Below are 22,047 nucleotides of genomic sequence, written 5' to 3' on the forward strand. Positions count from 1 at the left end.
TGCGGGGGCCTCTGCCTGGAGGACTGTTATGTATCAGCTGCCGTGGGCTGCCTCTGAGAGAAACTGGGTGCTATTCAATAAATGGTCCTCATATTAAAAACAAATTACAAACCAAGTCACTACCCTGCTGAATGCATCTTTACAGTTTTCCTGCCTGATATTACATTGACTTTGTAGCTTAACATTTCCTGGTCATAATGTAGAACAACAACTGTATCTTGCTAGTTACAACAACACAAACCTACTGCTGCTGGAGGCTAAAACAGAAACAGGAAGAAAGTAATGTTAATACAAACCTTAATGAGTAAATTTCATCACAGACATACAGTAGCAAATACACAGTACATACATTATGTAATAACTTAATCAAAAGCTATAGATGGGTTTCTCATTTTAAACAATTTAGGATGTACGTGTACAGTATTGGGGGTAGAGAACTCGACAGCAGATATATACAGTATATATACACTACAGTCCAAAGGTTTGGGATCACCTCCATTAATCCGGCCTCTATTAGTATAATCCAACAGCCAAACACACCTGTGACATTCTTTCTACCACTGACACCATATATTGTTGGAACACTGTTGCAGACATAAACGCGGTGCACCACCATATATTGTTGGAACAGACAGCACTGTTGCAGACATAAACGCGGTGCACTTGTAGGCTGCTTTGCTTTGACTCTTCAGCTGTAAAGTCTGGACGTCCATCATTGCTCTTCTCCCCTATGCAGCCTGGAGGTGGTTCCGTTGGTCATTATCCTGCTAGAGAATGAAACCCTGAAAAGGTCAGACTTCCTTTGTCAGTGGTCTTTACCCTTCTTAGTAATACAATCATTTCTAAAACCACCTTTGCACAAACAAAATGTAGTGTTGTAAGTAATCAACAAAAGTCGGGACCGCTGTAGGATTGTTTGCATCGGGTTTCAAGGTTTCATGTGCAGAAAAGAGGTCAGTTAGAAAAAAGAGGTCAGCAGAAAAGGTGTGTTTAACATGGTTTACACACATTTTTAGTTTTTGACTGTTTCTGTTTGTACCATTTAAAAGAAAAAGTGAGTAATTTTGTATATTAACAGTATTTTCAACACTCCCCGTAGAAAGACTAAAACTCAGAATGAATTGCCTCGACTCACTGTCTATGTCTGTCAGATTTATTCATCTGTGCCATAGAGCGCCACTGTTGTTCAAAAATGATTAACAACACATCAGTGACACACACCGCTGCACTGGGTGACATGTTTCTTCATTGTGAAACACCAGACCCACGTATTTGTCCACAAGCTCCAAACGACCATAATGTTTTACAGCATCTCAAGTAAGCAAGAGTCGTGCATGTGCCAGAGCAACATTTTTAAAAAATATCTAGGTCTGGTGTTTAGTAATACCATTGATTTGTCTTTAATAGTTTTTGAACAACAGAGGAGGTCTAAACTAATCCAGGACTGACAGACGCAAACAGTGAGTAGAGGTAATTCACTGTTGGTTTTAGTTTTAGTCTCTGTATAAGGGGTGTAAAGGCTGCTAATATAGAAAAAGACCAGCCTTATCTTTTAAGGTCATTCACTGCACTTGGGAAAAACGGTGGTGGCCCCAAACCTTTGAACGGTAGCGTGCACTGTACAGCAGCAAAAAACTGGTTTCTGGAAACCAGTAAAGAGATGGTTTAGACGTGAGCTTGTAGGTGGCACTCATGCTTGCATTTCCTAAGTTTTGTGTAGAAATGCTGGTAATTTGGAACAAAAAAAAATAAAAAATAAGTTTTTATGCTTGGCTGTGTTGGAAAGGGTTGCCATGTCAATAAAAGCAAAATGTAAGAAGGTGATGAAACATAGCAGCAAGTGGAAATATTAGGTCTATGTTATGTTATGACTCTAAAGCTCCTCATATTAACACAAAACAAGCATGAATGCAGAATTTCCATCATGTTGTGGTTCTTTTAATGTTTGACTGGCTCTTTGTTATTCATGCCTTCGCACTGTGCCCTCTTCTACAGCTACAGTTCAACGGCACCCGACTGGAGAATTGTCTCTGAAAACATTTAACAATGTGATGCATTTTCTACACCAGGAGTCAACAAGTTCTTAAAACTTGTCACCTAAGCCTTGATTGAAGAGCCTAACAAATCTCTGCAGCTTTCATTAAACACACAAAAGCTTTGTGAGCTGTTTTATCTAAAACACTCCTCACCAGTGTCCGTCCAAAACTACCCACCACTTTATTAAAATTACAGACTGAGCATAATGCTAATTGCTAATAGTTTATTTTACTCTCTGGGATGAAAGGGAGGATCCCATCATGGGATCTTAAACATCACCCATGCATTACTTTTGCACATTCATTTGTGCATTTTATGGCACAAAACTACTTCAGAAACTAGCTGATCTCCTCAAAACTATTACAAGAGGGTGAACAGAAACCAAATGATTGTTTTATTCTCATCAAATCAGTATTTTTACCTGAAAGATATTAATGTGTGAACAGTTATACAGTAGGTTATAAAACAGTAATTCAGGGATCTTGTGCATCTTTTGTCTGATTAAATGTTTTTATACAGAAAATGACAGAAGGGGACACAGTGATGCAATGAAAACTGATATAACAGCGATCATATATTTAAATAGCTCCATCTGCTACATGTTGCAGGGCGAGCATCTGGCCGTCTAATTCAAACGCATTATCCCTGTACAACAGTGGGATTAATGACAAGTTGCCTGGAAAATTTAGAAGTTTAAAAAGGAATATATTCACCAGAGTTTAGGATTTTCTTAATCATCGCCACCACCTCAAAGGCTACACATATTCAAAATGTCAGTAATTATTTTTTAAACTGTACCAATCGTCATATCTTTTCTGGTTTTCTGCTTGGAAAAACTAGACATAGAGCACAAACAGCGGTACATGAAACTATAACTGTCTGCCAGAACCTGTTCTGAAAAGAACAAGAGGCAAAGAAATGCTTTTGAGGATTGTTTGTCTGATGGAAAACATGAGCGTTTGAGTGAGTTTTCACTTGGAAGAAAGTGAGATTGCTCAAAAGCAAATGTCAAAACAAGAAGGAGGTAAGGGTGTGTAAAGTGTGCTCCCAGTTTCTCTGTTTGCAGAAACCACCAGAGCTTCCTCTACAAACAGCTTTTTGTTCTGTCAAAATTCACTTTCTTTTTCCATTTTTTTTTAAAGTTATAGGCTATTTGTGCCTTTGTCAGGCTTTTTAAATTTCTATTTCTTATATTGGAAATATTATTTTAGTGTAGAACTCAAATCAGGAATACAACTGCAGTCGATTTGCTGTCCTGTGAATACCAATAATCTTGTTGTTGCTTCTTCTTTTTCATTATGCAAAATTGTTTGTCGTGTGTGCTTGCACAAACATCCCAAGGCTGAAAACTGCCAAGATCAGAGTATTTTAGTTCCAGTTTAATCCCAAACTGCCTTCAATAAAATGGAGATCAAATAATTGCTGATGTCATTGATGAACCTGGGAATTCAATGAACTGAGCTGGAGCTTTGAAATTCATGTCAGTTGTGTTATTCATAAACAATAATGCCTGGTGGTTTTACATCTAACAGCATTTCCAAAATGCTACAGAGTAGTATTATTAAAATTTAAGGTAAGAGAGTTGCAGAGCTTTGAAATTGCTTCAGATCCTGTTTAAGATCGTGTCTTTCTCCACCCTGTCCATGTCCTTGGCATCCCTCTGTGACACCTTGGCGGCTTTCAGGAAGCGATATCTGACCGAGTTGCTCCATCAGAAAGTACAGTGCAGATCCGAATCTTCAGTGGTTGAAAAGTCTCCTGTGATCTGTTCGTCTCGGTCGGGACAGCTCAATATTAAATGTCTGCAGACTGGATGTCCGGTCAGCCTCTTCTGAGGAAAACCAGGGCAGCTCTGGATCTGAAAAGCACCTGCTTTTCAAATCAGCAACCCTAAAATTTTTACCTGAAAAGACTGTGTGCTCCACACAACTAACCTGCAAACAGTGACCCTAGATCTCCTAGATCAGGTATGAGAGTGCTCTGGTACTAGACTTGAGGAAGGAAGGAAGGGACACAGAATAAGAGAGAGAGGTGGGGGTGGAGGTTGTGTTTCTCCTCAATCAGACAGACAGGAAGTGGATCAACAGGGGAGAGGAAACCCCCTTCTGGGCTGCTGGGTCACAGGTGGCTCTGCTCAGGGACTGGCAGGAGGTCTCGGTGAGGGGCAGGAGCCTTGGCTGTCAAAGCTGGCTGTCCTCGCCTTCCACTGCAGGATGCACAAACGCAAGGCAATGATTCACTACTTTTTTAGAATACTCTCAGTGCTGGAGCATTTTCAACACAGGAAACATGTACGTATCTTACTTGTTTTCTTATTTAATTTTCCCATTTAGTTTGGTATCAGAAGAGGAACATAACACTAAAGAGACTTAATGTGCTTGAACACAGAACACAGTCTCAGTAATTAAAGGTAATCTCCCTAATTTCTTTTCAGCAACTAGAGGGTCTGGTCAGACAAAACAAACCCACACCAGGAACCACTTAGCCTACCATTTCCCCTTTCCCCTGTTTTCAAGTGCTCTCTGTAGTAGCAAAGTAAAAAACAATGGGAGACACCACGCCTCTCAGTCTAGGCTGTTAGATTTCATTTCTAGATGTGGCCCATCCTCACTCATGGAAGTAATTCTGGCTTTGAAAAGACAGATGTTGCTTAAAACACAACAATCTGCAAGTTGTGTCGGAAATCGGTTGCCGCTACAGACAACTCAGCAATTTGTTTCACCATCTGTGAACTAACCACTAGTCCTCCAAAATGGGACTAACCAGCCAAGGCACCGGCAAAAGAAACACAATCAGCAAACTTGAGCAGACTCAATCTGTAAATGTGATCTCAGTGTTTGTGCACTGTTGTACTTGAATGCTTCAGTTTTAAGTAAATAAATAAATTGAAATGTTGTTACCATTAATATCATTAGTAAGCATCTGGATGTGTTCATCATTTAGGAAGAGGAATCAGGAGCTTAGGTGGTAATTCTGCATGGAGGTAAAGGGGCAAGTGTCTGCAGGTGTTCTGAAAACAAATGAAAGTTAGCTATCGCCATGTAGGGTTGTTCCATGTTGACAAAAAACGATATCTGGATATTTTCTGGGATGTTGTTGATAACAATAAGCAGATAAGCATCCTTCAGCAGTGTCCTAGCTCGCCATTGATAATAGTATGTTCATTAATAGACTATATATCCTGATTCGTCATCCTAAATGATGAACACATCCAGAATAGTCCTTAAAATGACTCCATCCCCAGACCTACCTCCTTCTCAGATTTCTTGGACTCCATCAGGGGGTGCCAGTGTGCAATAGGCTTGCGTGGATAAGCCAGCATTTCATTCCAGTGATCCCTGCCAAGTCCCTCGGCACTGCACCCAACCCGCATGACACCAATGATCTCATTATGACCAACCCTGTAAAAACGCACACACATACCATATAGTGTAAGTACACCAGACTTAACCTGATGAGACAACTCACGCATCAAGTTGTTTATAATTGCAAGACGGGCATTTTGTACTCATAGGAGACCCAAATCAGAATCTGGGTGTCCTGTTGACTGACACTGTCAATCTGTGGCTGACTGTCCCTGTGACACTAAAACTGACTCAGAACTTTGAGAGACTGCTCATGTGTCACATGAACACAAGATTCTGCTCTGAAAAGATTTGCCCATTGCTTAGACTGTTGTAGTCAGATGTTACAGAACTCTCAAGTCAGTCAAAGTTTGAAAAGGTGCAAGTTAAATATTTTTATCTTTACTTCTTTAGTTGTAGTCAGATGATACAAAATCCAGATTTGTTTACAACAACAGAACATTCTTTGCAGCTTTGTCCTTGTGGAAATCCCACATGGGATGATTTTATTTAGGACAGGTTTAGGTCTCAGGTAATAAACTCAACTGAGTGGCATTGTTGGCTGACATTGTTAATATCTCTCAGCGTAATTTGAACTTCTTTTTCTAGCTTTAGTTAACCAGAGTTCTCCTTTGCTGTAGTTCGACTTCTTTCAGTGTGAACTAATTGGTATCTTGTAAAGCTATGCCTTCAAAATAGCTTCTCCATAGCCATACTCAATCAAACGCATAGTTTTAGTTTAGAATGATTTAAAACAAATTAAAACAGCAAAGTCTCTTTTTTAAGAAGCTGGAACCAGAGAATGTGGTCAGATTATTGAAACAATTCATCAAGTATCATCAGTTATTCTCCTAATCACTTCAGCTGCGATTTGTACATACAAATCATAGTCCATGACAGAGATGTGCAGGCTGACGTGGTCCATACTGTCTGGTGGGATGTCAAAGATGATGGCCTCGTTGTAGGTGGGGTTCAGGGTGTTCTTTTTTATGCTCGTCTTCTTCTTTTTCAAACGTCTTCCATCACATATGAGTGACACTTTGACGTAGGGATCTAAGTGATGAGTGAAAAAGGAAAAACAGCAGATAAAGTGACTTTGTGGTTAAATATCTTCATTTAGGAACCTGTCAGAGCAAAAATTAGCATGAAGACAGGCTTCAGGGATTAATTAAAAAATAAGATTTGTAAATTTTGCTTTGATTGGACTTTGTGAAGCTTATCACCCAGTGTGTTTTTGTTGGTTCCCACTTAAATAACCTGGAACCTGTTACCAGTAATAGAGGTATGCATAGATTGTATGATTCCACACCCAGACAAAGATGATGAGAGGCCACAGGCAGCTGAAAGAGCTTCCTGATGAATCCTGATTTCATTCTTCATCCATCAGTGGCAAATCACCTCATATGATCCATTATTTCACATTTGAGTCTGATTTAAGCTGCCTTAATTTTATAGACAAACAAGAACGCCTGCTTTGCAACCCAGTGCGCTTGATTGCGACTGGTTTATGAGGCACAGACTGAAATAATGGCAGTCAGCTAAACCTTTGGAAACTCAGGGATAAAAACTGAATCGCATTCAAATCATGAAATAAAAAATGCCTCGTTAACTCCAATTTACACCTGAACTCTGGCATTTAATGTCAGATTTTACAAGTAATATCAGTTATGGAAACACGGAATGAAAAAGTGGATCGACAGTCTGCTAAAATGTACAGATCAACTTGCTGACATTGTCTTTATAACACACGTGTTGAATATTAATAACTGTTGAAGTAAATAGAACGCAGCAGCAGTAGAGAGCTTCTCCACTGTCTGTCCTCTTTATGTGACTTGCTTACAGATGGATATTTAAAGGGGCAACCATTCATTTTGAGTTGTTGCAGTTGTAAGTGACTCACACATAAGCACACACACAACACACCTGAGTATCCAGTGATGTCCATGGCCTTGAGGTTCCTGCACTTTATCACAGTAAGCGTGAGTCTGCCTGCAGTGGGCAGGTAGCACAGTGAGAACATGATCTCTCCCAGGTCGACACTTTCCTGTGAAAACAAACCAACACACAAAAAAAATCTCTTTCAGTTTCACATTTACATTAAGCTCAGGTGCTTTGATCCAGAGTGATTTACAGGTCTGCTTCTGTGTTTAATGGTATATTTGATCATAGTCTGTTCTTTGTTGCTTCTAGGACAGACTGGCAAACCATTTGTACACACAGCACGACATGATATTACAAAAACATGGTCACATTTGGGGTGACCTTTGGTTACTACAAGTAATACAGTCTCCTTTTACCCACGTCAGTTAGTGGGCTGCAGCTGCACCGATGTCCACGGTGCACCCGATGAAGCAGGTTGTGCCAAAAGGTCAAACTTTAGCTGCACTGGTCTGGCTAAATGACAGAAACACCTCTTTGTAATGCATTGCTGTGTATTTCCGTACAATCAAACAGCACCACAAAGTAACATTAAAATGCCTAGCACTGTAAACTGTCATATTTTGCTCTGAACAATATCGTTATACATTATGTCCACTGTGTGATCAAGGCCCAGTATAAACTGTGCCATACAATGGCTTTAGCAGAGGATGCTAAGCAAGTGGCTCCACAGAATCTTCTTTTCAATAAGTTAAATACTTGCCTGGATACAATATGCGCACAGGTGAAATTGCTTCACAAGTGTTTAAATGCAGCCTGGTGCTAGGAGAGAAATGAAATACATGGCTCTGGGAATGTATGTTATTCAACACAGTGGAGCAGAGCAGGCAGACTTGGTGTGCGATGTCTACTGCATGACTGAGGGAATTGAAGTGGGTGCGCGGTGCTGCCAGAAAGTGTTGGAGTCTGATGCAAACAGGTTTTCCACAGAGCTGCAGGTCGATAAAAGCAGATGAATCCCACCTGCAGTTAGTTAGTAAACCATTCTAATCTGAATGTACTTGGGCTTTCAACTCTTTCGTTGGACAAAAGAAGCAATTTCACAGTTCAACTATTTTGATCATCAACAGTAAGTCATCTCTGAAACAAAAATGTTTGGCTTTCTTTGTCACTTTGGACTGCTGACGCAGCAGAGGTGATTGTGACTTACAGTATATGTAACTCACTGAGTCCAAGTAAACAAATGTCTTGTTTGCCCCTTTTTCTCTGAAGGGTAAAACTAGACCAAAACAAACTAAATAAAAGAGAAAATTGGACTAAAGCTAATACATATTGGCATCAGAAGTGCTGGTGCAGAGCTGGTGTAGCTTCACACACCGGCTTTATGTAAATTTGATTGGGCACAAGTTTGTTTTTGCACATTGTTGTGTCTGATATTTTTATGCCATGAATGAACGCACGTTCACTGAGGCAGAAAGAGATGCACAGCTGATGGCGTGTGTGCACTGATTAGGCAGGGCCAGTGCCGACCCTGGGTCTGTTGGTGCCCCAGACGAGGTGTTGCCACCAGATGCTTTTCACGTTGAACTGTAGTTTAATGCCAAATCAATATTCATACAACATTATTTAACAAACAAGAATAAAATAAGTAGCGAATGTATATTTATGGTTATTATACAGGCTCTTTTCTGTAGCCGGTGTGTTAGTGGGCTATCGACAGAGTAGAAGGGCTTTGATACTTCCCAGAATTCCTCTCAGTCCAATGATGTGACACGTTATTTACTACTATAATGTGAAGGCCATTGATGGAACTTTATTAAAGTGCAGAAATGGCTTAGCTGACTCAAACGAAACGACATGTCTCCTGTCCCTGACTGACTGCTTGTCTGCAGGGTTTCCTGCTGCTGATAAAACGACACATAATGAAGCCACAAAGTAAAATCTTCATACCTTTTCACTGATGGATAGTGCCACTAAACTCCCCCCGAGTCTCCTGCTGCCTCTGCTCTACTACCTGTGTTCCTATTAAAATGAAACATTACATTCGGAAACAAGCCCATCATGTAAAGCTACCTCTGGCTGTGCATGTGTTCATGCTCACAACAAAATAGAACTCATCCACTTTAGCTGCTATGATTATCAACAAACCATCACTCCACTAATTAAATGTCCAGTATTGTATTTAATAGGAATACTGAACAAGAAAATGTTAATGAAAAGGTTTGTTCTCATGGGTAATGGCTGGTTAACTGCAGCTTCACTTTGCACCTGCACTATTTAAGTCCTGGATCTTGATAAAACATATTCTTATATCCATCTCCTGCTTTGTAGGACATATTCAGTGTGGCTATGTTAATTTTGTTTGAATAACTTATTCGAGTTGTTAATTAGCTACAGCAAAGGACAACAAGCTAACACTAATCCTTTGTAGGTTTACTGCTAAAGGCAGTTTAAATATGGACATTCTTAAGTTTTTAGTCATTTCCTGGCCCCGAGCAGCGCTGTGCACTTTGCCTTAAGACTTGTCCAGACTAACTTTTATCATAAATGCAGGTGCTTTGCAATTTTCCTGACAACAGTCTAGGCTGGGAAGCATGAGATCAGGTACTCAAATGTATTTTAATGGCCACACCAATTTAAACTGCTAAATCCACAACCGATCTGCAGACCCAAACGGGACGTGCTCCCACAGAATTCCGACAATACCGCAGATTTTCAGCCGAGTTTGAAAAGAAAAAAGAAACTCAGAATGTAAGCATGTGTTTGCCCCTGCCTGCATGTGCAAAACAGCTGTGTGATGGGTTTTTTTTGTTTTTTCAGTCATTTTCCAAGCCAATGATCTGACATCCACATCTACTTCACACCTTGTCTAGCTGGTTGCACATCTTCTTTTTCTTTCCTGACACAACAATCGGTGACGCTGCTATTAACAATTATATTAATGTCTCCTGATGATAATGCCTGAAAACGTGTGCCCATATCCCAACTCCCCCACCCCCTCCTTCTCTTTATGCAGTGGTCTTCAGTAGCTTACGTCTAAAGAAACTGAACTTTCTATTTCAGTGGCCATGTGTGCTTAAATTTTACAGTGGTGGAATTTCTAAAAAAACACTCATACTCTGTCTTTCACCCTGCTCAAGATTATTTAGGTTGATTTAAACAATTTTTGTGCTAACTTTTACAGTTCACTGTGAATAATTTATTCTGACATACCTGAATTATGAACTATGTTATAATTTAGATAGATTATGTTCAAATAAAATAAAGTAGTCCATATGTGGCTGCAGATATGAAAATGGACAAACAGGGTGGAATCACGTCACGATGCACCATCTGTCCTTACAGGATGCAGCTGTGAGTAAATTACACTGTGATTGCTACTGGTTACAGGACCAGAGTCAGAGCTGGTAAATCATATCAGCAGTCTACTGAGTGAATATTTATTTGCAATAATAAATATTTTTGTCATAACAATTAAGAAATGGAGTAATTAATTGGTAGGAGAAGAAGACAGATAGGGTCACCCATGCTGCACCTCATAGACAACCTTCTCTGATGGACCCTGTCCATATCAGCCATCATGATATCAATGAAAGTCACGTTTCCGCAGCACTTTTGAAGGGCTCGTTTGTTTGGCCATAACTAAAGCCAGCCCTGACTCCAGCTGCTCATAATGCAGTCCTCCCACTAACAACGCATTCAGCCTCTCTTCCATGTTGCACCCGGATGCATCTGACCTCACCCAATATGTGCCAGTGCTGGTAGAAACCATAATTATAAAAATTACGTGACACACCCATATGTGACTTCACCAGGAGTTTAGACTTGTGTTTAACCCTGTTTCACCAAAATGGACTGATTCAGGTGCCAGAATGTTCTACTGGCGAATGAGGCTAATTTCTCTTTATTTTCCTTTTACTTTATTTCTCTTTCTCTATATTTGTGCAGTGATTAAAGAAATGAGATACGATGTTAATTAGTGAACTTTAGAAGATCTGCTATGCAATTATGTTTTTTACAAAGTCCAGTTAGTTGCAACCTGCTTTCAGGCTTTATGCTGATCTAATCACCTCCTGGCTTTCGTCCCATGATTAATGCACAGACGTGAGCTTAATCTTCACATCTAACCTTTGGCAAGAAATCGAACAACCGTATTTCCCAAACTGTCCATCTATTCCTCAAGTTCTAAGGAACAACTTAAGGGATCGCTCCTCTTTATTAGAGAGAAAGTGTTACAGGTTAACATAACAAATCTTACTTGGTGTATTTAGGAATCTCAGTACAAAACAAAAATATACACACTGCCATTTTTTATTCATAATTCTCTATAGCTGTAATGTCTTTGAAACAGAACATGTCCTCGGAACTTTAATTTTGATGTGTGTCAAATAGGTGGACAGGGTAAAGAAATGTAAAGTTACAGGTGTTACAGCTAATAAACTGAGAAAGGTAAAATGAGCAATTAGACTGTTCTTCAGCTCCAGGAGGTTAACCAGCTGTCAGCATCTCACTGAAACAGTTTGGTCTAATTTAGAAATTACTTAACTACTTCATACATTTGTCAAATGCAGACTTTATTATTCTCATTGCAGTTTTCTTTATACTATCAAAAAGCATAATTTGTGATTGTTTCCTAATTATCATTACCACTCAAGTGGTAATGATACAGTCAAGTAAAAGAAAAAGAGAGGATGAAATCTACATCTCAGTGCTTTAAACCAACCCACTTAATGAGTGAATAAGCCTCAGTGGCTTATATCACCAAGATTACTCATAGAAGAATTTCTTTTATATCTTAAATTTCTTGAGAGAAAACATTCCAAGTACAACTTGTCTAGCTTGTAAAATATTAGCTCTCAATGTAATCAGACAGTCCTTTATGAGCTCCTACTGGGCTAATAGTCTCAAGTGGAATGAGAGTTCTGTTATCTGTCCCATGTGAGTTCTTAGCCCCATCCTACAAATGTATTAAGGTTGAACAGGCCCCTAATCACTCTGAATGAGCTTGACGAGAGCCTCGCTGATTGGTAAATCTCAGTATCTCTCGGAGTGCTGCAGTCTTCTTCACAAACACTGCACAGCTGTGATATGGCTTTCCCTGCTGTCGAAGTGAGAGACTTCATTTGAGCAGTGTAAGGTTCAGCCATAATGTGAGAGGACAGCAGAAATGTCAAGTGTTGTAAAAGCATAAAGTGACACTTTGACTGTCCTTGTACAAACACAGGCTGTTTTGGTGCCAGTCAGTGTCACCTGCACTACATTAACAGTGTGGCTCCAGCTTTTCTTACTGAATGTAGTTTGACTTTTGGAGTTTTGCCAAACTGCCGCGAGTAATTAATGACATAATCTGATATGTGCAAAGTCCCATAACCTAATGCACACTTTTCACTTCCAGTTATAATTGCTGGTGAAAAACCTAAAATCAAATTAAAGAAACTTGTCTTATTATAACAAATAATCCTTCCTTGGCTGTTTTTGTATTTGCAGCCCTAAAAATTATTCTGATCCATATTTATTTACTTTTAATTGTGGTTAATATCATCCAATCGTTGCATTTTTAAATTAATTGTTGTAATCTTAATATATCAATAATGAGGGCAGACATTTTCCATCTAGGCAATTATGTGTCTACAAAGTTACTTATAACAAAGTTACTTATATACCATCAAACTTGGAGAGTGCAGATGTCTTCTCCACAAAGGAGTTGGTAGAGATATTCGTTTCACTCTTTGGCTGACCTCCTGACTTTTCACCTAGCACCACCATCAGGTCAGAATTCCAATTTTTCCTTAGGTAGCCTGTTCATTTGTATTATTATAAAAGGTTATTGTCCAAAAAATGCCTACAAAATGTAGCCTTACTTTATCTTTACAATTAGCAACTATTAGCATGCTAACATACTAAACTAAGATGATAAACATGGTACAAATTATCCGGGTAAATGTCCTAATTTCATTCATTTTCTACCGCTTAATCTCTGAACAGGGTCACGGTAGGGGGGGCAGAGCCAAATCCCGGCCGGTAATCGGGCAAAGGCAGGGTACACCCTGGACAGGTCGTCAATCCATTGCAGGGCTAACACATAGACAAACAACCACACACATGCACTCCTATGGGCAATTTAGAGAGGCCAATCAACCTAAGCTGCATGTCTTTGGACTGTGGGAGGAAGCCACACAGAAAGGTCCCAGGTGGGGCCCAAACCCAGAACCTTCCCCCTGTGAGGGGACGGTGCTAACCACTGCACCACCGTGCTGCCTATGTCCTAATTTCTGCAATGATATTTTATGCATGTGAGCATGCTAATGTTAGCATTTAGCTGTACGCTCTGCTATGCCAAGGTCACACAGATGAACCTTGTTGAAACTTGTCTGATACTGTTTACATATTAGTCATTTCCTATGTTTACATTTAGATTGCTTCATTTATTATATGCTATGCCTCATTACCAAGAATGATTTCCTCATGGTTTTTAGTCAGATAATCTTCTTCTTTCATGCCATTTATTAACTTGTTAAAACCTTCCCCAAACTGTTTAATGAACAAACTGTTTGTTCAGATCCAACACACACACGAGAAATAGTCTCTACTCCTGCAGACTCTTGATCTTTGTATTGCTTGCACGTTGGTGTTATTGATAAATATTTCTCCTTGATTTATGAGGAAAGCTGCTGGCTGTTCTTCTTCCCTCTGTTGAACACTGTCCTCTCTTACACTCATTAAGCTGTACAGTGTTTTTAAAGCAGTGTCTTTATCTTACCCATGACTTTGATTATTGCTCTTCATGATTGTTTTTTGTTTCTACTGAAATCCCACCATCTGTGCATTCTTTGCCAATCTTAAACCAAATGTGAGCAAGGGATTTAGTCGTAAAATCATTTGGTGGTTCAATACAGTTTGTGTGCCAAGGAGAAGATCGCCTGCTTTTCTGCTTCCTAAGCAGTAGCACTGAGATTACTGAACAATCCTCGAAGAAACTCAGGGTCAAACACTGAAGAGGGAAACTGTCAGCTGCAAGAGCACTGAGGAGGTGACAAAGTGATGAGGGCTATAAGGTGATTAACATCGTGCCAGAGTCAAGAAACATTTAAAGTGGCCCCTGGACATCAACAAGTAATAAAGCCAACAGAAAAATAACTGCATAATTGAGCTGGGAGAGAGAAATATATTTATGATGGAGGTGTTAGCACCTTGTGACTGCGGCTAGTTTCTTTATGTATTTCACTAAGTGACAGTTATGTTTTTGTAGATAAATAACTGAGCTACATATCTGGTTCTTAATAATGCATTTGCTGTTTGATGTATTTCTAATGATTTTTTATTTTTCTTACTTTGCAGGGCTATAGCCAAGATTTTAAGCCCTTCAACACACACCTTACTACACACCTGGCCCTGGAGCTGTTAGGGTAGAGGAGTTGTGAGACTGAGGGGTCACAAGAGGCAGCAGGTCATGTGAGTCATGGAGCTTCAAATAGTTCCAAACACTCAATTCAGATTCATTGTTTTCTTCAAGGAACAGCAGGATTTTGTCAGCAATTACTACTTTAAATGACTTGTACAGCCTTATAAACTAATTTTGTACTGTTGTTGTAGGTAGCTCAGCTAATTTAGCTAGTTAGCTAGGTACATAATTATTACAGAGGCCTAGCATTTGAGACAGACAGTCTAAAAGGTTGTCAAACATGTTTTGACATGTTGCTAACTTAAAATGTCACAACTAGAATTATTGCTATAGATTTTAGTTTCTTACTTTGGAAGATAGTCAGTGTAAGTCTGTGGTGCTGTTGCTAATGTTTAGAACTATTCGACATTCCCATGATCTGTCATTACTGTAAAAAACAGCCAAAAATAAGCACTGGACATGACAATCGATCATTTACTTTACCCTTACTCCTTATCCTGCAAATGTTTTCTTATTGATTGTATTTCTGTTTCTCAGTTCAATGTTAAATTATATTTTCTGTGTATTTCTAGTGGTTACAAATTTATTTACTGTATTTATCATATTATTATGGTTATCACAATTAAACATTAGATGTAATCAATGAAAACGGATTTTTGATGAAACCGTTTATATGATTACATCCATTCGCTGCCATTTCAGTCATAATTGTACCGTATCACACCTTGTAAATGACATAATGTGGCACTTTCTAAATCGAAGGCTGCAGAACTGACTTTTCATACACAACAGAAGAGCTATGGGCAACAGATGCTGTAAGAATCACCCATATTAAGTTATAAATAAAATCAGGCTGCCTCCCTGACGTCCCTGGTTTAGCCACATTATATTTCAACATTTGATACTGACTGAAATGCATCTAGTTGGTATAATGTGTTTAATTCAAATTAAATGCATTTAAGGCATTATTATGTTATTGCTGTGCATCTGTTCTGGTATTCAGTTTGCTCTTGTTGATGACATTATTGATTATACATCTTCTTTATGACAGAACATTTTGACAGTGAAACTTGACAGTGAAAGCACAAGTGAAACAATTCCATTAACACTGGCTCCGTTCATTAAATTGTCCACTGAGCCATGACGGTGAGCCAATATGAACAATACCAGGGCAGTTGTTTTTAATGCTATCAATTACACCTGTGCCTTTTCTTCTATGAAAAAGGTCTGTGAAGCTCTCATCTCCACTTTCCATTGAAAACCTGAACAAGAAGTCAAAGAAGACAAACATTGCTTGAGCTGGCCACCCGTCGGACCACTGACACTGACTCCAGGTAAGACCCATCCTTGCCAGTATTTCCATTCTATAGTCATTAATGAAGTGAAGTCTGTGAACAGACGTCTGTCTCAACGCTTCTCACTTCCTGCTGGGCTGACATCAGTGTCTCCTCGTGCTGAGCAACAGTGGCAGAGACCAGATATCAACCATTTATGGTCTACACATTCTGTATTTACATTTCTTTCACATACTCAAGGACAGGCTTTATGTTAGAGACTGCAACCTAGACACCACTACTGAGCCAGTCATTCCTGTAAGACAGTTACTTAGCACCAAAAACAGATGTGGCTGTGAGACGTCTGTTCTTATCACAGCGTCTAAATATCTGATTTACACCAAAATACCATTAACTGAGTCTGTGCTACCTCATGTCAGTGAACCTCCCACCTGTTCACTGTTTACACTGAAATACTACATGGACGTGCAAAGTGATTTTCAAGGTCACAAAAATACCAACCTGTCAGAGCATGTACTGCAGTAGTCATCATGCTGCCACAAAAATGAGCTCATTAAGTATAAAAGCACTGGAATCAGCTTTGAAAGTAGTCTAAAACTGCACTTGTGATATTTCCAGACTGTCTCCAGAGGACATGTCTGCAGTATCCTCAGGGGTAGCTATAACAACAATATAATGATATGAATGCAGTAGATTCAACTCTCTACACTCTGTCTGGGACATAAAGGTCATATAGGATACACATGTCTGTGCATTCTGGTGATACTGAATCTAGAGGACACAGAAAAAGATTAGGTTCTTACACTGGTGGCATATTGGATGTCCCTCCATATGTTTGTCTCTCTGGTGAGATCTGACGTCTCAAACAAATTCTCCAGCACCACCTCCCCGATCATATCATGCCTTGAAAACCGATCAAAGTCAAAGACGCTCATGTGGAGCTTCCTGACTGCCAGCTCATCGTAAGGCACAGGAAACTGAAAACTCTCACTGAATGTAGGGTTGAGGGTTTTCCGGTGGACGCGAGTCTGGAACTTCTTGCGGTCAGGCAGCAGGTAAATCTTCACATAAGGGTCAGATGTGCCACATAAGTCTTTGGCAGGCAGGTCTACTGCCGAGAGGATGTTGACTAGGAGGGCCTCATTTTCATAGTCGTACTTGAGAGAGAAGTTAATCCTGCCACAGTATTTGCTGCTGCCATTCTTAGATGAATCCTCTGATTCCAAGGTCTTCTGTTGGTAGAGCTCTGGCTGGATGCGACCAATGCTAGTGGGCTTCTCGTCTTTGTCCGCCACATAGTCATTTCCCAGGTCTAGACTGCCTACCTGCATCTGCCTGGGTAGGTGCCTCTTGAATGAATTGTGCCTGCAGCGACATAAAAGACAGGAAGAAAGAGAGTGATAGGGAATAGCTGTGGTTTGTGTTGAGGAGCTGCAGTACAATGAGCTGGGAAACTGGGGAAATTTGAATTTAAGGGCTCCAACACACCAAGGTGACCTCAAAGAACTATTTTTGACAAAGGGCGCCTGATTGTGTCACCTCACATATTCCATTAAAGTTACAACTGAGCACACAAAGACAACAGCCAGCGACCAGCAGAGTTATTTCCTGTGTGAGAGGAAATTACTACCAGCCTGTGGCCTGTATTTATGCTGTTTTGAAAAATTCATGTTGCCTCAGAAATCTAGCCTATGTTCTCATGCAATTCTCAGTCCTACAATATGACTGGGATACTTGGATTGTCTCATCTTTTATGTGGGGAACAGGAAAACACAATCAAAGGTGAAATATAAGGGTAGAGGTCCTGTCAAGATGAAACTTGACACTATATGTATAAGATAAGAACAACAAAAAGCACAGCGGTCCCAGGGACAACTGAATATGGCCCAAAAAATGGATTTTTGCTGCTTTAGTTAAGAGGACAAATAGGTAGATGTACTTTTAAACCTGCCTGCAGCAAAAAGTACAATGGATTATTGACGATCACTTATTAACATGCTGAAAACGTACAGTTCAGCTCATATTGCTACAACAAATGTTTTTCTTTCTTCACTGTGTTCCATTAATTCTCACAAAGAAGCATTACCTATAATTTGCTTTACCATAATGACATACAAAGAGATCTCTTGGAGACAGAGAGCAAAATGATCTACTGTATGCTCCTTGTTATAAGTAACTTTGTAGACACATAATTGCCTAGATGGAAAATGTCTGCCCTCATTATTGATATATTAAGGTTATTTCTCTGAAAATACTGTGTGCTGTTGTGAGGCTCTTTCTGATTTACATTTTATTCCTTTATTTCAAGCTGGATTAGCTTCTGTAGTGCTTTATCTTGTGCTTTAGATTCTGTGTACATGCATGCATGGTTGTATATATATTTTCACATGGATAACCACATTACATACTCTTACGTACATATTATATACATGCATGTATGTGACTAACCGAGTTGAGGAAGTTGGCTCAGTGGTTTGTCGCTGCATGCGTTGCGTGCGGCGCAGGAAGTGCTCCCTCATGGAGAGCTGCACATCGGCGGGGATGTCGGGAGATGTATGGCTTATCTTCACTGCCGCCTCCAGGAATCCCATTGGCCCCATGGGGTCTTTCACCTTCTCTGTCGCCATGGTGACCGGTGGCTGCTTAGGACTGGGCAGCAGGACAGACGGCTGGAGTGGGCTGTGCTCTGGGCTGCAGGCCGGGGTGAGGGATGGACTGGGGAACTGGGCTTTTGTTCGCCAAGGCACCAAGCACAGCTTCCAGGCGATGAATGTAAGAAGGCCCAGCAAGGCCAGGCCACAGACCACAAACACACCGAGCAGGAGGCCAAAAGTAGCGTCTGGTGGCGAGCAGCGGGCACCAGGAACAGAGGATAATACAATATGGACAAACAGATGGTGATTACGAGGGTGAGAGAGAGAGAGAGAGAGAGAGAGAGAGAGAGACAGTCTATTAGGGCATGATTTTTCAAATGCTCTGGTGCTTCACCACTGGGTTTTATAGAAAACTCTAGAACAGTGAATTAAGTATACAGAGAGATGTGCTTCATAAATATTAAAGTAACCTCCACTAGTCTTCAGGTCAGCAAAGCAACTTAGAAACACAGTAATGTAAACAAACTCCCGATATGAATATGGTGCAAATCATTTCTATGACTCTCACTCAAAAGGAAAAAGTAAGTCTACTGTTGATTTACAAATGATAAAACAATATACTCTACACTATTTGAAATAGATTTTTTTAAGAAATTGTGGGAAGATGTCAAAAGCCTTCCTCTGGGATTTTCCCCACAAAGCAGATAAAGGGAGACAGGCGTTCATTTTCCTATATTGTTAAAATGTTTCCTGGGGAACAAGCAGCATACAACAACCTGGAGACGCACCAAGAATGCTGACAAGTGCTCTGCAAGGATTCACGGGCACCAAGAGAACAAAAGAACAAATGCAGAAAACATACAGTACTGTATCTCTGGCTTTTGCATTGGGGACATTCAGAGTGACTCCATTCTTCATTTAAAGTAATGACATTTCAGAAGCTGGTACTGAGAATGTTTCCACACTTTTACAGTTCATTTCCCTAAGTTTTGCTTTTGTGTTCTTTCCCACACAGCCTCAGATTTATCTACAGTAATTCACACACTGCCGGTGGCCTCTGAGAGCATCCCTGAACTCCTGCCTGCACAAAACACTCCAGAGGTAGCAAGAAGCTCCTTTGAGGCACAGTGAGCTTGCTCTTCTCTGATATTTACTTTCCTCAACCTCTTCTCACTGGTGTGAGCATCGACGAGCTGAAACCTACAGGTGGGCTTACGTTTCCTAAGGGTTTGGCTCCTAGAGAATACCTGAAATGATTTTAAGGGAAAATTGGAAAACTTGTGGGTGTTGACAGTAGTGAATTCAGATTCCTTAGTTAAAGGATAAGGATGGTCATTTTCTATGTTAATAGTATTTTCAACAATTTCCATAAAAAGGCTAACAAATATTTAGGTCTTGTGTTTTGTAATGAAGAAATATGAGACCGAGTGCAGCGGTGTGTTTCACTCATGTGTTTTTCATTAGTATTGAACATCACCATCACCAGACGAATCCAGGTTGGAGACTGACAGACATTAACCACGAGTAGAGGCAGTTCATTGCTGGTTTCAGTCTCTGTATGGGGAGTGTTGAAAATTTTATTAGTGTAGAAAATGACTGTAGAAAACAATCCATTACAAGTAAAAGTGTTCAAATTATTATGCAAACAAACCCATGAAAGTATTTTCAGGAAAATGTATTTTGCTGTGCTCAAAAGTAGCAGTATTAAATTAAATATATTTACTCATGTACTCCACGTAAGGACAATTCTGAGGTAGCCTACATGAACTTAACTTGAGTGTTTCAATTTCATGATGCTTTATCCTTCTACTCCACTACATTTCATATTGCCGTCCTGATCCCAGTCTGTCCCGTCTCCGCACCGTGTTTCCCTGCTATTTTAGACCTAGCCCCTTGTTATTGTTCACTCCACCCACACTCTCCTCTCTTCTGTCAGTGTAATCAAGTATTTTAACCAGCAGCCAGCATTCACTCCTTGCCAGATTGTCAGCAAAGAAATGTCTTTTGTGGCTCTCGAGCATTTATCTCCCCCGTGCCTGTCCTGTTTAATTGATCTTTGACTTTACTTGCCTCCTCGTTTGAACTGCTGGATTCACTTACACTATGTTTGATGTTTGTTGTTTCCCCTACCTGCTTGATGTTATTAATTAGCTATGAGTGAATCCTTACCTCGACATTGTGATAAGTCCGAGTTTGCTGCTAGCCACTCCTATCTGTATGCGTCGTGTTTCGCTCCTGAGAATGCCTTTAGCAGTGCTCCTGTCCCCTGCCTCATAACCTGCCATCATACCTTCCTGTATTCCAGTTTGCCTGTTTTAGTAGCTGCCATTATTTATCTGTCAGTCACTTTACGTGCACCTGTGTGCCCTGCCTTAACAACTTAACTCAACTGCCAGTATTCTGTGTTGTATTTAAAACCCTGTTCACTTTTCACCACTGGGTCTACAAATGATAAAATGTACTCAACTTCAAGGATTGAAGGATACAGTACAAGGACCTTAACTGTACATGTGTACTTTTACAGTGCAGTTCATACAGTACTTGAAATTGCACTTCCTGAGGTTTTGTAAGTATAAATAATTAAAGAATTTAAAATGTATATTAGTATGTACAAAAAATATCAAAACTGTCTAAAGAAAGTGAAGTATAATAACAAAAACTGCTAGTTATTTTACAGGTCAAATATAAATGGGCCATTTTACTAAATGTACGACGTGCGACGTACTACAAGAGCATCTTTACCTCTAGTATTGCTACTATATCTAAGTAATGGTTTTATGTACTTCTTCCATCACTGAGTATCAAAAGTATTTATTATGCAGCTGTTTGTTTTATTAGCTTAGAAGTATTGTGTTTGTTATTTGGTGAAGATCAGGTCACATTTCATGACCAATTGATGCAGAAAATCAGGAAACTGCCAACAGTGCCATTACTTTTTCTTGCACCTGTAGTGTTAGAGCTTTCATGTTCAAAATTAAAACTAAATGGGGTGTCAGCTAAGACAAATTTATAACTTAGCCAAGCAGTGGACAGGATTTGAGGATTTATGCCTGAGGTGGATTTCTGAGCTGTTCAAGGCCTTGGCTTCTTCATGTCATCTGGAATTTCACACAGCTCTTCACAAAGCTTCATCTTCACTGGACTGTGGCTTGTGGAGTCTTCGTCTGCTGTCATGGCACATTGAAGCTGACCCTGCGCTGTGCACTGAAATATGCCAGCGAATGCCCTATGGTCACAATCATTTGCTACAAAATGCGTTGACAGGTCAGAAATATGAGTTTGAGTCTGTAACTCCAGCTTGTTTTACTTTCCCCACTGCAGCAGCAGCCTTCAAAATGAAATATCCACTAAATCTGACCAGACTGACAGTGCCCCCCGCCCCCCACTCACCCAATAAAGTCTGAGCCTCAGTGATGTCAGAAAGGCTGATATTAATAGATGTTGGTACTCTCAGTATTATTCTTTGACTTTCTTATATTAGATGGGTACTGAACTCA

The 22,047-nt window shown here is 40.0% G+C and overlaps 1 protein-coding gene across 1 annotated transcript in view; it reads right to left on the reverse strand.

Moving 5' to 3' along the window:
* Positions 1-616: 616 nt before the first annotated feature.
* Positions 617-22,047, reverse strand: part of syt6a (synaptotagmin VIa) — a 54,096-nt gene continuing 32,665 nt past the window's right edge. Inside the window, exons 2-7 of the mRNA XM_020618942.1 lie at positions 18,405-18,795; positions 16,760-17,321; positions 7,305-7,425; positions 6,263-6,434; positions 5,288-5,438; positions 617-4,243 (exon numbers count right to left, since the gene is read on the reverse strand). Of these exons, the coding sequence (XP_020474598.1) occupies positions 4,172-4,243; positions 5,288-5,438; positions 6,263-6,434; positions 7,305-7,425; positions 16,760-17,321; positions 18,405-18,795 (1,469 nt within the window). The 3' untranslated portion in view covers positions 617-4,171. The remainder of the gene's footprint in view (positions 4,244-5,287; positions 5,439-6,262; positions 6,435-7,304; positions 7,426-16,759; positions 17,322-18,404; positions 18,796-22,047) is intronic.

Source organism: Monopterus albus, unplaced genomic scaffold (assembly GCF_001952655.1).
Source record: "Monopterus albus unplaced genomic scaffold, M_albus_1.0 scaffold212.1, whole genome shotgun sequence".
Taxonomy (NCBI): domain Eukaryota; kingdom Metazoa; phylum Chordata; class Actinopteri; order Synbranchiformes; family Synbranchidae; genus Monopterus; species Monopterus albus.